At 34.4% G+C, this 16,734-nt stretch overlaps 2 protein-coding genes and 1 long non-coding RNA gene across 3 annotated transcripts; all 3 read left to right on the forward strand.

Moving 5' to 3' along the window:
- The first annotated feature begins 1,091 nt into the window (after positions 1–1,091).
- On the forward strand, positions 1,092–2,289 carry LOC123654854. Its single transcript, XR_006743283.1, has 3 exons — positions 1,092–1,511; positions 1,599–1,623; positions 2,186–2,289. It is a non-coding gene; the product is annotated as an uncharacterized LOC123654854 (long non-coding RNA).
- A 1,450-nt stretch (positions 2,290–3,739) lies between these two features.
- On the forward strand, positions 3,740–6,477 carry LOC123655102 (protein spaetzle-like). Its single transcript, XM_045590940.1, has 5 exons — positions 3,740–3,745; positions 3,854–3,997; positions 5,559–5,621; positions 5,700–5,800; positions 6,252–6,477. Exons 1-5 carry the CDS (start codon positions 3,740–3,742, stop codon positions 6,427–6,429), a joined length of 492 nt encoding a protein of 163 aa, XP_045446896.1. The 3' UTR covers positions 6,430–6,477.
- Positions 6,478–9,441: 2,964 nt separating this feature from the next.
- LOC123654950 (protein CutA homolog) lies at positions 9,442–12,247 on the forward strand. Its single transcript, XM_045590803.1, has 3 exons — positions 9,442–9,701; positions 10,262–10,419; positions 12,011–12,247. Exons 1-3 carry the CDS (start codon positions 9,593–9,595, stop codon positions 12,173–12,175), a joined length of 432 nt encoding a protein of 143 aa, XP_045446759.1. The 5' UTR covers positions 9,442–9,592; the 3' UTR covers positions 12,176–12,247.
- The last annotated feature ends 4,487 nt before the right edge of the window (positions 12,248–16,734 follow it).

Consider the following 16,734-nt stretch of genomic DNA (forward strand, 5'->3'; position numbering starts at 1 on the left):
AGTTAATTGTAAATCATATGTCTGTGATACTTGTATTTTGGAAAGGATATGTCAAGGATAGTCCACAGGAGACTTCGAGGAGCACGTTTAAAAATGTTTTGCCCAACGTCGCTTAAGTGCGTGCTGAAAGCTTAATTTCGCAAAAAAATACGTTGATAAGATTATTTTTCGCAAAAGGTTATTTGGAACAGTAAAAGTATATTTGACTTAAATCGGTATAAGCAACACTCCTGAATCTGGATTTATATATACAACTAGGTCAGTAAACAAGCGTACGGCTCACCTAATAGTAAGTTATTACCGTAGCTTATAGATGCCTGCAACACCTTAAGCATCGCAAGCGCGTTGACGAAACAACCCCTAATTCCCCTAGGAGTTCTGGTTACCTTACTCACCAACAGGGCCACAACGCTTGTAAACATATTATTATTTAGCTGCGATCTTCTGTAAAGTCGAGGTACTTCTCCAGTCGGGCTGCTCTATATTTTGAACAGGAAATTCCTGCTGTGCCCTAACTCAGAAGTATTATCTCATTAGTATTATATCACGCGTGCGCTCAAAAAATTACTTCACACAATAAACTACACTACACCACCCAGCTAAAACTATCCACCAATAAACTCCTACAAGAACAGCTGAAACTCTCGACAAACTATCAGTAACGGAAAAATAAATGTCTCCATCTGATTTGCAACAACAAACAAGTTTAAGTAGGAGAAGAATTTTCAGCAGTGTAGTGGATTAAGCTCTGATCCTTCTCCTACATGGGGAAAGAGGCTTATGCCCAGCAGTGGGATATTACAGGCTGAAGCGTATGTTCTTAAAGTTTCGTCTTGTCATCGATTACGAGAATGTCAAATTTGATATAAATAATGATTTAAATAATTAAAGAAAAAGATATGTCAATCTAAGGCTAAGTGGTAAAGATTTCTACGACAGATGTAACGCAAGATGCGTTGCTAATTTCCATTTCCACGCTGCTGCTTCTTCGATGTCCACTATAAAATTAGTAAGTTAAATTGTCCTTTTTATAACATTAACATATATCTACGTTAGAGGAAACTAAACGTAAACGATTTGCGTTTAGATGCGACTGCTACGAGCTGCGTGGCCGACCTGTCACATCAGGCTAAGAACCAACAGAACTTAACTAAGCGCGTTTCCTGATGGCGGTTCGCAAGACGTGAGTAGCATACGGCGCACAAGATAATCTGCTGGGGGAGCTGCATTAAGCTCGCTTCAGCAGACTACGTGTGCCTGCGTGGTGATCACTGCCAAAAGTCATTCGAGCCTAAATTAAGGACATAAGGATAATTCAACTTAATTAAGCGCAAAATTGATTCGTAATAACAGGAAAACGTTATCTTTGTAGTTAATTTAATATAACACTGTACAATGTAAACTTTATTAACAATAATTTAATAAACTCTAAGCTGTTAATTTTTCACTAAACCGTGAAGTGTTCTTATGTAAACATGAATCGAATAAATATTTTTATTACATTTGTTTATGTAAGTATTTTCAGTAAAAATATTATAATAATTTAACATATTTGTTTATTTTTTATTTTTAATACTTTATCCATTTTTTTATTTTAGATAATACCTATAAATTTCGGTCAGGGTACGTATATTTATTTATCAGTGTTGAAGATATTAATATTATTAAAAACGCATTTAGCTCTGCAACAGCTCAGCGCAGAAAATTAGATTCATGGATTTTAGTAGCTATATAGTTTTGAAACGATTGGTTTAGTTATTCATTTTAGATATAATCACAGCTAAATAATACTGCTATCAAGCAGTGTTCTGTTTCGGTGGTGAGTAAAGTGGCCAGACGGTCGGGTCAGCAACGCGTTTGCGATGCTTCTGGTGTTGCAGGCGTCTATAAGCTACGATAATCGTTTACCATCAGGTGAGCTTGTTTGCCGACCTAGTTGCATAAAAAAATAAAATTTTGCTTCAAAAAATCTGGGGTCAAAAAAGCATAATTGTACGTCATACCATTATACCAGATTAGCTATATGGCAACGTATCTTGCGTTCCATGTGTTTTGAAATTATCTTTACCACTTACCCTTTGATAGATTAATTTTTTTTTAATCTTAAATGTTTAGGTGCTCCTATCAAATTTAACATTCTCGTAAATAATTATAAGACTATACATTAAATATTCATCAACTACAGGAATAACACCATTTTCACCACCAATAGTGAGTAGTGAATGCATGAACCTGGGGTTATGTGAAACGGTTGAAAATTACCCGATAGATTTAGCAAGGAAACTGATTCGAGAGGTATGTAAAAAAATATGCCCAAAATAACAGTCAAACACCGCTTCGTCACGAATCCCACAATTGGGACCGATAGGTAAAAGTGCTCTCCAACGCACGCTGGTGAGACCAAACAAACATTTGTACAAATACAAATTTCTACTTCCAGCGGATATAGAACTCACGACCATCGATTTTTAGTCATACTAATCTGGAAAAATTCATCAGAAGTACAAATAACAACAATTATGTCATTTAAAATGTTAACAAACGGTATGGTTCAAAAGTTTATAAGATATATATATATATATATATATATACATTGGTACTTTTTGTCGTTATATATATACATATATTTCAATAGTGGCAGCTCTATGAGATGTAGTAACCGAGTGCAATCGACCATGGACTATAATGTAAAAACGTCCATCTTAATTTTTTATTATTTCGTCAATTACCAAATGTTTATGATGTCTATGGATTGTTTTTTTTTTTCAATAAGTTATATATCTGCTGTGTGGCTACGGCAGTAAAGAATATAGCCACCCCCTCTCTTCAAGTGGGTGTCATAAGAGGCGACTAAGGGATACCATAGTGCCACTACCACCTTAGAACTTAAAAAGCCGACCGATGGCGGGATAACCATACAACTTTTGATTACCTTTGAAAATACACAGGCCGAAGACGGGCACTAACGTCTTCGGTGCGACAAAGTCAGCTCTGCGGTCACCATCCTGTCTACCATCGTGGTGACTATGGGCAAAACACATGGGTTCGCACCATTTTTGGCGCGAACTTGTGAATGCCTATGTCCGGCAGTGGACTACGATAGGCTGAAGTGAAGTGTGAAGTTATATATCGATGTTTTCCGCCATTGCGTGCGGCTCTCGGAGCCCCTAACAGCCGGCTTCCAGGTGCAACGCACTCCAGGTAAAGCCCCTGTTTTAAAAAAATTACAAATGACCCGAAGCAAACCAATGCAATATATATTGTTTTTATAGTTTGATATAATAAAATAAATAAAATAAAAAAACTTTTATTTCCTTATCCTTAATTTCCATTTCATTGTTACAAATATTGGTATTTGTTTATTAGTGTTTGGTTCATCATTACAGCCTATACAGTCCACTGCTGGACATAGGCCTCCACGAGTTTATGCCAAAAATAACGTGAACTCATGTGTATTGCCCATAGTCACCACGCTGGGCAGGTGGGTTGGTCAGAACTGACTTTGTTGCACCGAAGACGCTGCTACCCGTCTTCGGCCTGTGTATTTCAAAGCCAGCAGTTGGATGGTTATCCCGCCATCTGTCGGCTTTTTAAGTTCCAAGGTGGTAGTAGAACTGTGTTATCCCTTATTCGCCTCTTACGACACCCACGGGAAGAGCGGGGGAAGCTAAATTCTATAGTGCTGTAGCCACACAGCACATAGTGTTTGGTTAGTATTAATATTTTGCTTATTGTCTAAATGTTAGTAAGTTGTTTTTTTTTTCTATTGGCTATGAACCCCTCCTCGGGTGAAGGCCTCCTCCATATTAGTTTGCTGTAATCTATTATAAATAAGATCTCTTTTTCATTTTAGCTTAAAGATAAAAAGACATTAATAGCTGATGATCCAATAATTCCAACAACTCAAAAACCTAGACTGCTGCATGGAGAATGGCTACATAATCAAAGAGTCTTTGGTGGTCAGCATCATAGTCATGATCATCATAACCGTGTAATGGTATATAAAAATTATTTATCATAATAGAATAATAATATAAATGTTTAATCATTCTTATTATTTTAAGATAATATTATTTTTATTGATGATTTTTTTCTACTAGTGGTCTACTCCGTAAATTTATTACATATACTTAGTGTGAATTATTCGCACGGGTATTGTTAGTAGGTATATCTTGTAATAAAGGAATTTTTTATCGTTATATTTGACAACTAGCGACCCGCCCCGGCTTCGCACGGTTGCAAAAACTATCAGTGTTCCTCTATTATATTATGCATGTATTATAAATATAAACCTTCATCTTCAATCACTCTATCTATTTAAAAAACCGCATCAAAATCCGTTGCGTAGTTTTAAAGATTTAAGCATACATAGGGACAGAGAATGCGACTTTGTTTTATACTATGTAGTGATCAGTAAAGACAAACAATATTAATCTATAAATTATCTATTTCTCAATTTGAACACATACTTTAACCATATACAAAAGAGTATATAATTATTATGGTTGTGTGTATTAAATAGATGGTAGTGTGTATTGTTTTTTTATAATTTAAAGTACTTTATTATTTATTGTATTTATTTTTACTCCTTCTCTATATATGTAAACTATAAGTTTGCAAAATTTCATACATACATTTATTTATTTATTTATTTTTTTTTTACATTTTTTTATTTCATTTTCATAGCTACTTGATATGGTATTCTTACACAAACTAGTGAATGGAACTGTGGATAATTCAGAACTCCTAAGCAAAATTTCAATTAACGTTCCCTCTCGCATACCTCGATATCCCCTTTCACTATTTGCTTATAAAACCCAGAGAACAAACCTCGGTTATTATTCCCTCATCCCTAGACTGAGTAGGCTCTACAGAGAATTTACGGTTAAAAACAAGTCATTAGACATCTTTGCAGATAACTTAGCTGTATTTAAAAAGAAACTATTAAAGTCATTTGATTCCTCAAATCAAAAGTTATGTAGCACTAATATTAACTTATCTTAATTAATAATAGTAATAGTTATATATTTAGTTCTTTATTTTGTATGTATTTTTTTTAAATTTAAATCCTATATGTTTAAAATCTTTTGATGCTGATGACTCAATTGTCTAAAGCGCATGCTGTAACTACCTTTAAGAGGAATTATATGTATATACTTAATACCTTTGCATATATTTAATTGTAAATTTTTTTAACATGCAATTCTGTTGGTGGTTCTAATTAAATAAATAAATACCCCTTCATCCGCGCAATTTTCGTAAAAAGGGGTACAAAGTATTTGCTTCATGTAATAATATATAGATTATACCTATGCCTATCATATAATTTATTTATAGATATTATGTTATGTCACAAACATTAGAATAGATTGACTGAAACTCATGTATAGTTTTGAAATAGTTGTAAGTTTATTGGAAGCCATTAATTCAAATAAATTAATTGAAGGTTATATTTTTAAACTTTTAAGCATTTTCAGTTACAGTTTTATAAAACATTAATCATTTTTCCTTTAATTTCAGTATATTAATTTACTAATATTGTTTCTGAATATTTTCAGGGAGGTAGTTCAAGTAGTAGCGAAAGAGATACGGAAATACCTCTTTGTCATTCTACCGTCCTGGTAAATGCCTGAATTTACTAAAATTTTTAAGATATATTAAAGAAGTACGTATCTATTTAATTAATTATTATTGTTCAGTACCAACGTCCTAAAGTAGCTGAAAATAGGAACAAATTATGGAAATTTATTTTAAACGACGATGACCAGCCAATTCAAACATTCCGTTTAGAACGATGCAAGTAAGTACGTACCGATGAAAGTAATGATAAGTATAATAACTTTATAGTACCTATATATTCGTTAATTAAAATATTTCAAAAATTTTAATGAAAAAAAAAAACATTTAAAGAAAAAGATTTTTCCTTCAGCATTGACATTTAATTTTACAATTGGTTTTTACGATTACCTGTTAAGTGCTAATCAATTCTCGTGTCACATTGTTATTTTTCATACTCCTCCGAAACGGTTGGACCGATTTTTATGAAATTTTGTGTGCATATCGGGTAGGTCTGAGAATTGGCCAACATCTTTTTTTCATACCTCTATGTTATACGGATAGGGGGGATTTAAGGGGTTAATAACATATATGGCAAAACAGCGTTTGCTCGTTCAGTTAGTATGTATATAATAATAATATGTAATTATTTAATTTAGAAAACAGACAACATATAAATTTTTTCTATATTTCAGTACTAGTCGTTCGACGTGCTCAGAGATGATAAATTTTATTCCAACTTACGAAGGCGTGTGCGTTCAAAAATGGATTCTAAAAGAAATGTACTATATTCACGACGACGGTACTATAGGAAACGATTATTTCAAAATTCCGTCGTGTTGCGCTTGTAGATTAATGCATAGAAACAAATAATTATTTTTTTTCTCTTAAAAATAAAATTAAAATTAACAAAATAATAAACCGTTTACTTACTTTTTAAACAACTTCAAAAAAAAGAGAAGGTTTTCAATTCGATTGTATTTTTGAAAAGAAGATATCCTAAGTGTGGTACCATGATAAGGAAACCAGAATCTGATGATGGGATCCCAGAGAGATCGAGGGAGAACCTCAAAAACCCGCATAACTTTTACCGATGATGAGTGTACCGATTTTGATAATTTTTAATTTATTCGAAAGCCGATGTTTATCATGTGATCACATTTAAACTTCATCGAGATTTGATTGTAACTTTTGGAGTAATCTTTGATAATGCGTATTTACTTGACTATTTTTACGTCTATCTACGTTGTATTACTTGTCGATGTAATTGAAGTCGGTTTTTTTTTTCGTTTGCCAGCAAACACAATTATTAAGGTTTAAATAAGTAAACGTTAATAGGATCTTATTATATCCCATCGTTAGTTTTATAAATTTATCTTTCGTTCTTGTTTTAATGAATTAATACAAATAAATTATAACGCAATAAAACTATGCCTATCATTGTTCCCATCCTTCCTACTAACAATTTGATACCTAACTGTTCAAAAACAGATACCTAAAATCATTAATTAATTAAAATAAAATAGGTATAGATCACTTACTCTAAGAAGCTCTGTAGTGGCCTCTAATGTTCTACGTTGCCTGGTTTAACTGGAAGTTTTATGAAATAATACAAACTCAGACTATTTAACATAGCTGTTTTATGTTCTATTTCGCTCGAACGGACTTTTCACTACAATGCTTATTCCACAAAAATTCTATTTTTAAATATCTATTTTTTTATTTTTATTTTTTATAAAAATATCAGGCCTGAATGGAAGGGATGATATGGATGAGGAAATTTATTTACCTTCTTAATGTTTTATTTAAAATGTTGATGAATATATCTGGTCTTTGTAGCTACTTCTGATTATGGGATAAAAGATTTTTTTAGTTTACACTGCCATCTATTCGATCAAAATTGAACTATTTAGTAACACATTATTTGGTTACCTACGTATTACCAAAAGTATATTTAACACTTTTTTTTGCGAATTTTATGTAGTTATTCTTTTGTTTTTATAAAAATAATTCATTCACTTAAACTAAAATCTTATTAGTAACGTTTTTTTATTCATTTTAAGGGGCCTACTCAAAGCACTGCATGCAGGGCCTGCTTGCAGTTACTGCCGCAGAGGATGTTGCTCCACAAAGCACTGCAAATCATTTACGCGGCATACGTTGTCGTGTTCACTTGTGTTGTCTTTGTCCTTGCTTAAATTCGTCAGTTTTTATAAATGGCTCCTACATTATTCAAACACCAAAAAATAGCATTGGGTTTGACTGTATTGAGTACTTGTAGCGTTCAAAAGAAAAAAAGGAAGCACTGGTGTAAAAAAGTTTTATATTTTTCATGTAAAAGCGACATAGCCTGCGACCGCATATCTTTGTTATGATAATGATCGTGGTTGGTTTTCCAAAGACATGGCAAATCCCTATACAATTAGATTACGTCATTCCACACGTCTTTTTCTCGCTGGCTCATTTTTCTTGAAGAAAACAGAGCCAAACAAATAATATAATAAAACTAAACCAACTAACCACCAACTAACTGATTAATTGCTAAATGACAACCACTGACAAGACAAACCCCAGGTCAAATAGAGTAGACAAACGTCGCAATGTATAGTTCGCGTCATGTAAAAAGAACGCTGGCCTTGAAGCTGCGCAGAAGCGATTTATCGGTCTATTTGGTGGTACGGGGTAGGGGGACGGGAGTGTTTATCACTGTCGCATGCTTGCCGGTGTGCTATTGGTTGACAGCGGTTGACAGTTCGACGTCGACTCAAATTATTATCGCGCACAAAAGTTTTAAATTACAAAATTCTCCATTTACTATTTATTTCACTAAAAAACAATTATCAATTTATCATTTTAAACACATAAAGACTATTAAGATACGAATATCGAGAGTACAGATAATTATTATTTTTGAATACGACATTTCAATAACTAAAAAATTTGTTATTGCTTTTGTTTAAAAAAAAATTGTGATTTTGTAAAGTGATAATTATTATACTTATTTAGTCCGAATTATTCGCACTTGTATTTCTAGTATTTTGTAATGTACCTACCAATAACCATTATACGAAGCCGCGAGTGAAAGCCTAATTAAAAAATAAAACAGTAGTACTTGTGCGCGAGTATACCCATGCGCAAACGCACCCCCTCCAGTTTCTTTCAGCGTTCTTTTTACATGACGCGAACTATACCGACGTAAACAAAATGGTGGTCTAAATCGGCCCGACCGAGCTACACACGTCCCTGATTGCAGTTTACGGAGTGGGGAGATCGTGTGTCGGGCTGGCAGAACGACACTGCGGCCCTGCGACAGGGTGAACAATTAAAATATCGGCCCTGCATGCATACATACAATACGATCGGCAGTGGCACTGCAAGCAGGGCCCTGCAGGCAGTGCTTTGAGTAGGCCCCTTTAATGCACAATAATTACGGGAAATATTTTGTCGTAACCGGCAGCACTGTCCAACTACGTCAATTTGAAAACAATTGAAATGCTAAGGAAAAACCGGAAAAGGGTTAATGTAAACTGTCTCTTCTGGAAAGCCAATATAAGTTAAATTTTTACTGTAAGAAAACAAAACAAACAACAAAAAATGTATAAATTGAACCACAAAATAAGTACCTAAATCATTCTTTTTATTTATTTTGTATATTTATTTTAATAATTCTATATTTTATTTACTATTTCGTGTTAAAAAGGCTATTACTTAAACACGCAACTAATGTGAAGTGGGAATATACCATCATTTTCAAACCGGTTTGTTTTGGTGACTATTGTTAAATTTAATTATTCAATATCGGGATTTTAGTCTATTCATTATTATAAATTTGTAAAAACCTCAGTTCTTTAAAATTATATAAATAAATTAACATAGATGCTTGTCTGTGCAGTTGATTCAAATGTCATTGTCAATTGTCATAACAAAAATATTGTGGTAATTTTATTTCGTGTGTCCGCTTGTTCCTAAATTCCATAAAAGCATTAAAGAAAATAGAATACATACTCATTACGTATGGGTTTATTCAGAGCTTAAAATGCTTAAGACTTTTAATCAAAAACATTTACTAGCTGTTTATTTGTCTATTATAAAACCTTGTTTAATCATCGCTCAATCAAATATGTCTTCGGGTATCGTTGATGCCGGTAAGATTTTAATAAAAAACTTAAACATGAGATAAAATCTCAAACCAATCAATTATTCATATAACAATATAAAAAAAGCTGCGTAGCAGTATCAATCGGTATTGTTAATATCAAACAAGCCGAAATTGTTATTCGATAATTAGTACGTAAAAATATAAGCTAGAATGACCTGAAAAAAAAGACACGGACTGGGGTAGTACCTCGACCTTACAGAAGACCACAGCTAAATAATACTGTTTTCAAGCAGTATTGTGTTCCTGTTGGTGAGTAAGGTGACCAGAGCTCCTGGAGAGGGTCATGGGTAGAATTGGCAATGCACTTGCGACGCTTCTAGTGTTACAGACGTGTAAAGGCTACAGTAACCACTTACCAGGTGGCTTACCAGGCTTGTTTGCAAACCCAGTTCTGTAAAAAAAGCTTATATGAAAAAATTCAAGCCCAAAAACAAAAAAATGTAAATGTATTGAATAAAACTATAATGTTTTATTCTATATTTATTATACATATTTTACTTGTTATGTGTGACAAATGTTTCAAAATTAAAAAATTTAATATTACAGATAAATATTCGGTAGCGTATGTGACCGTTCCAAGCACTGATGTGGGTAAAACAATTGGACACGGGCTAGTCAAGAACAAACTGGCTGCGTGTGTTAATATAATACCTCAAGTAACATCAATTTACGAATGGAAAAATGAAATTAATGAAGACAGTGAGGTACGGTAATTAAAATAGATTAGAAAGAAATCTTAAAATTTGTTAGTAGTAGTAGTTAGTTAGTTATTTATTTGTTCAAAGATATCTAATCTCATTCTCAAAATGTTGTATAATGCCTCGATATAGCGAGAACAACCACCAATTTAAGCATAAACTTGCAGAGAGACTGTCTAGTCTCTCTGCAAGTTTATGCTCTTGCCAGTCTGGTGTATATTAACTTTTCAATGATAATATATCTAAGGTTAGAATATTTGACTTCATGAATAGCTTACAGCTAGAACTTTATTAAACATGGCCTTTAACAAAAAAAAAAAAAAAATACAAAACAAAGTCCAGCACATAACTTTAAAACAAAAAGGAGACACAAGTGGAAATAGATAGGCCATGTAATCAGAGGAAAGAGTAAGTGTTTCTAAGGGATGGAAAAAGAAAGAGAGGTAGACCACAAAAACACGTTAGACAAGTCGCGGGAATAGCACGTCTAAGAGTGGTCATTGAAAACCCAGAATGGAGAAGATCAGGGGAGGCTTCCTCTAATCTTCTCTGCCACATGGCAAACGGATATACATAAATGGAAAAAAAAATTAAATATAAATAACTAAGAAATATTTTCATGTTCGAATGAAGGTTTATTTAAAAAAAAAAAAAACCTTTAAATAGGTACAATTCACACTTTTACAATTACGGTGGTACAAAAAAATGTACATAATTAAAATTAAAGTAAACCTGTTATCTGAACTAGTTAGATAACTGTATCTCAAATTGTTTAAGTAACTATGCTATTACTATGTTATTGTACGCTCTGGTGTAAATATATGCTCTAAAACTTGTTATATTGAATGTAACTTTGTTTAGATATTTAATTTTGTAAAAATTACAAAATTGTTATATGTTTTATAATTATTTTAATTTGCTTTTTATTATACATGAGTCAAATAAATAATTTTTTTATTAAATGAGTTAAAGTACATATTCAGGTGTTACTATGTACATTATATAAACTACGATGCTTCTTTTAGGTCCAATTCCACTGATTGTGAATAATAATGTTTATTCTGCTAATAAGTTACAAATATAATTAATAGCAGGAGGTAGAAAAGGTCATCAGATCCTGTTTTTCCTCAATTAATAACCTACAGCACTATATTCATATGTGCGAATAGATATATCTCATAAATATAGCAAAATTCGACAGTGAAACAGAAAAAATACATACACAACTTTTATCTATTGGTTATTGTCATCCGTCACATAGCTTTATCCACAATCGGTAAATTATACCCTTAGTGGATTCACATTGGTGACAACTGTTCTATTATTGTGACGATACAGTGACGTAACAAGAAGAGTGCAAGGGAGGGATCATGCCCCGGTCGCTACTCACAAAGGGCCGCCAAATGGTCTGCAAAACAAAAAATTGCTGGACATATTATACCTATGGTTTTCAAATGGAGGGAGGGGCGCTAATAAGGTATTGTGCCCCGGGCGCGAGTTAAGCTTGCTAGGTCACTGTGAAGATATAACTCTCAGTGTATACTTAATTTAACAAGTACCTAATATTATTAAAATATGAACTACTTCCTCTTTTAAGGCCCTGCTGATGATAAAGACGCGTACATCACTCGTCGACAAATTGACAGATTTTGTACGTTCAAATCACCCCTATGAAGTCTGTGAAGTTATTTCGCTTCCGATAAAGAACGGAAATCCGCCATATTTGAAATGGATTGGTGAAGCAGTTCCAGAAAACAATTAATTAAATGTTTATTTATTTTGTTAAGTATGAGTCATTGTATTTGATCTGTGGAAATAAATATGCTTAAATCAGTTCGATTTTTTTTTTTTTTTTCTTTTTGCTTATGTCAATTTGACTTATACTATTTTAATGAAATCAATTGGAATGGAAAGAAAACGAAAAATTTTCTCATTTTTACCATTTCAGAGTCCACCTTGAATTAAATTTTGAAAACATTTTTTATCGTTTGTAAGGAATTAATTCATAACTAAATATGCATAAAAATATAGTCGTACAAAAGATAATGTATACTAAGGCTGCTCAATCCATGACCTGCGAACCAGACTATGGCAGGCGAGCGATTTTTAAATAGCCCACGCAAGTTCTGAAATACATACCACATTGAATTAATTTATTTGATTATTTAATTCATAAATCCCACCAAATTAGCTGTCGCAGAAGGAACGAAGTATTTACAGTACCAGGTAGTATTTATTCTTCGGCTTCGTATAGCGTCATCTCTGTCGCACGCGGGTGAGTAAATACAAATCCGAAACTAATCAATGTGTAATATTTACTACCGGGTACAGCTTCAGCCTGTAATATCCCACTGCTGGGCATATGCCTGTCCATGTAGGAGAAGGATCAGAGGTTAATCCTCTACGCTGCTTCAATGCGGGTTTGCGGATATATTCCCTACCATGAGTAACGATCGCTATCAAGTGTACATGATAACAACCGGGACCGACGGCCTTAAGGTGCTCTTCGAGCCACGGTGGGGAGACCCACAAGTACTGCACTAACATCTGTATGGCCATTAAAAATGTTTGTCATGTGTGGGAATCGAATCTACAACAGCCAAAGCCAGTGCTGTGACCGTTGCGCCAACGCGTTGTCTAACCGGGTACAGCGCGAATAAACAAAACGAAACAAAGAGTATAAGATGCCCTTTTTTATAGTAAATATCTAATATATAAAATTCTCGTGTCGCGGTGTTTGTCATTAAACTCCTACGAATCGGCTTGACCGATTCTCATGAAATTTTGTGTGCATATTGGGTAGGTCTGAGAATCGAGCAACACCTATTTTTCATCCCCCTAAATGTTAAGGGTAGTCCACCCCTAATTTTTTTTTAATTTTTAGATAAATTATATATATTTTTTATTTTATTATGATTTGGCGTTGAAAAATACATACAACCCTAAACTTTCACTCTTCTACCACCAACTCCTATTTTTAAATAGCGTTTAGCGGCAAGACAACGTTTGCCGAATCAGCTAGTTACCTAATAAAAATGACCTAATAAAATATTGGGCTTTTATTGCGCTTGTCCTGGGTGTAATTAAAATAGGAATCTCTGTTAGCCCGTCTCTTAAAAAGCTCGAGCAGACTAGGTTCGACTATAGAAAAAAAAATTAGTACAAACATTATTTATTAATGAAACAAATTACACAGAATAGTAACGTAGAAGTTTACAACAATAAGATGATGAGAGAAGAATAAGCGCAATAAGGCCTTGGCCCTTGTTTAAGATGCTAAAGCTAGTGAGGAGTACAGACCTGTGATAGACTGACAGCAACAGACTGGTGTGTGTTATATACATAAAAAGATCACATCGGATTCTATGAGACTTGCCGCGATTGTTATTTTAAAACCTCCCGATATTTCAGGCGCCATGGACACGGGAGAGGAGTCTCTCACCCGTTCCATGGCGGCTGCAGCGACGCGGACGCCGAGGTGTCGTGAGTTTCGAAATGTTAATCGCGGTGAGTCCCGTAGAATCCAAGGTCTCCATAGTGACCATGAAAGCTTAATATTGTATAAAATACACTTCCGTCTGTAATATCCCACTGCTGCGCATTGGCCTGTTTTCCCATAAAGGAGAAGGATCAGAGTTTAATCCACCACGCTGCTGTGATGCGGGTTGGCGGATATATTCCCTACTATGAGTAACGATCGCTATCTGGTGTACATGATAACAACCGGGACCCACAGCTTAACATACTCTCCCAGGCACGATGGGGATACCCACAAGGACTGACAACAAGACCGGAAATAAATATTTGTATAAACACAAATATCCACTCCGAGCGGAAATCGAATCGCGACCGTCGGTGTTTAGGAACCGCCGACACGGCACACGCACCATTACACCAGAGCGGTCGTCATATAGGTATATATGTATGTATATATAAATATGTATATAATTATCTAGATTAATATTTTTTATGCTATACTAATTTTTACCCGCTACTTCGCTCGCACTGATTTTTTTTTTTTTAGTAAAAAGTATCCTAGGTTACTTCTAATACCTCTTAAGAATAATATGTACAAATCTTTCATGAGGATTGGTTAAATAGTTTTTGCGTAAAAACTTAACAAACAAACTTACATTAACTTATGTATCTAATATTAAGTAGAGATAATGCGTAAGTGTCTATTTTTGTGTGTGAAAACATTTAAAAAAACTCACTATACAAACAGTATAGGTACAATCATAGTGCTTAGGCTAGGCTATACGCAATATCATCAGCGTCGGACCCGCGTCCTAGCTACATATATGTACTAGGTAGTCACAGGACTTACGATCTGTATTTTTAAGTAATAAATCGCCTGTAGGAGTAACATAATTTTAATGCATGATGTTTAAAAAAAGCATGATTATTTTAGAGCCTCAGTCAGTCAGTGAGCTAGTTCAGCCTATTGCAGTCTACTGCTGGACATAGGCCTCTCGAAGTTCGCGCCAGACAACCCCGTTTTCCGCAATCCTCTCCAGCCTCCACCGGCAATCTTACGTCGATCGAGGAGGAGGACGTCCCACATTGCGTTTGCCAACACACGATCTCCCCTCCAGGACACGTCTGCTCCAACGGACATCGGTCCTGCGTCACAGATGACTAGCCCACAGACACTTCAACTAGATGATTCTGTTGGCTATGTTGATTGTGGATGATAAATTTATTTACTTATATAAAAAATTAGATAGGATCGATGAACTTTCGTTTAAGCGACTTTCGCATAGTGAGTGGTCATGAACTCAAATTTTGGCTACGTGCACTGTAGCGTACGCCAAGACAAAGATTCCAATGACTTTCATGTTAAGAGCTAGCTAATACTTACGAGTATGTACCCTTGACCGATTTTGACAAACTCTAAGATTTTATTATTCAAGTATTCTAAACATTACACGGATCTTGTAATGTATTTTCTAAATACCCTAAAGAATTAAAATACAGGTGAGACTTTAAAAGAGTCCTATAAAAAGCATAACAGCACCTCTGATTTATGAAATAAGTGAAAGCATGCAAGCAAGCAATAATATCAAATAGAATAATATCTAACTAGGCCATAAATACTGTTACATAAAAACTTTTCTCTTTTTCAACTTTTTAATTATTTTGAAATTGGAACACGTATATTATTTTAAAAACTTATTTCGATTTTGCGCCATTTCACATATTTTTTCGTGTTCATTATCAAATTACAATATGGAATGGGGTGTTAAAGAAAATCGGATTGCAGTAATCGCCTTGCATAAAGTGGGTATGGAGCCGTCGATCATATTCCAGACACTTCAAAAGCTTGGTATCAGCCGTATATTCGTATATCGTACTGTCAACAGATACAGCAACACTTCGTCTGTCGAAAGATCGGGGCTGCCGCGTGTTGTTAGAACTACAAAGGCTGTTAATGCTGTTAAAGCCAGACTCGCTCGGGCTCTGTCGCGTATTATAAAACAAGACCTGAAGCTTGGCGCTTATCGCCGATATACAGGACATGCCCTAAATCAATCTTTACAATTAAAAGTAGTTACTAGTACTTAGTTCTAAAGAAGCTTCTCAAGTTGTCGGAAAGGTACAACATGCGTCATCATCCTGCGTCAGTGACGGTTTGGTGGGGCATGTCTTATCAAAGAGTCACAAAACTACATTTTTGTGAAAAAGGAGTGAAAACTTGAGCCAAAGTGTATCAAGATACAGTCTTGGATCATGCTGTGAAACCTCTCAGGAATACACTTTTTAAAAATATATCGTGGACTTTCCAGTAGGACTGTGCACCTGGTCACAAGGCACGAACTATCCAAGCCTGGCTTGAAACCAACGTTCCGGGCTTTATAAGAGTTGAAGACTAGCCCTTATTTAGCCCAGACCTTAACCCTTTAGACTTCAATTTATGGTCAGTTTTAGAGTACATGGCCTGCTCTAAACGACTCGGAGACATTGAGTCTCTTAAAAAATCTTTGGAGCAAGCAGTGGCGAAATTTCTTTTGGAAACAGTGCGTAAATCCATAGATAGTGGCCAAACAGATTAAAGGCCTGTATAAAAGCTAAAGGTGGCCATTTCGAATAGAATATTTTTTTATTTTTTGCTGAGAAGTTAATAAGTATGGTAGGTATAAATTTTCATAATATTACGCTACTTCAGTTTAAAAAAAAATGCATTTTCATTTCTAACAGAAGTTATGGGTGGACTAGGTACATGGTCAAATGGTCGTCTGTCCTAAGGTAAGCAACTTAATACTTGTGTTCTATATAGGTACCAGCCAACTGATATAACTACATTTTTATATATTACACCCA

The sequence above is a fragment of the Melitaea cinxia genome, chromosome 7 (genome assembly GCF_905220565.1).
Source record: "Melitaea cinxia chromosome 7, ilMelCinx1.1, whole genome shotgun sequence".
In the NCBI taxonomy this organism is placed as follows: Eukaryota; Metazoa; Arthropoda; class Insecta; order Lepidoptera; family Nymphalidae; genus Melitaea; species Melitaea cinxia.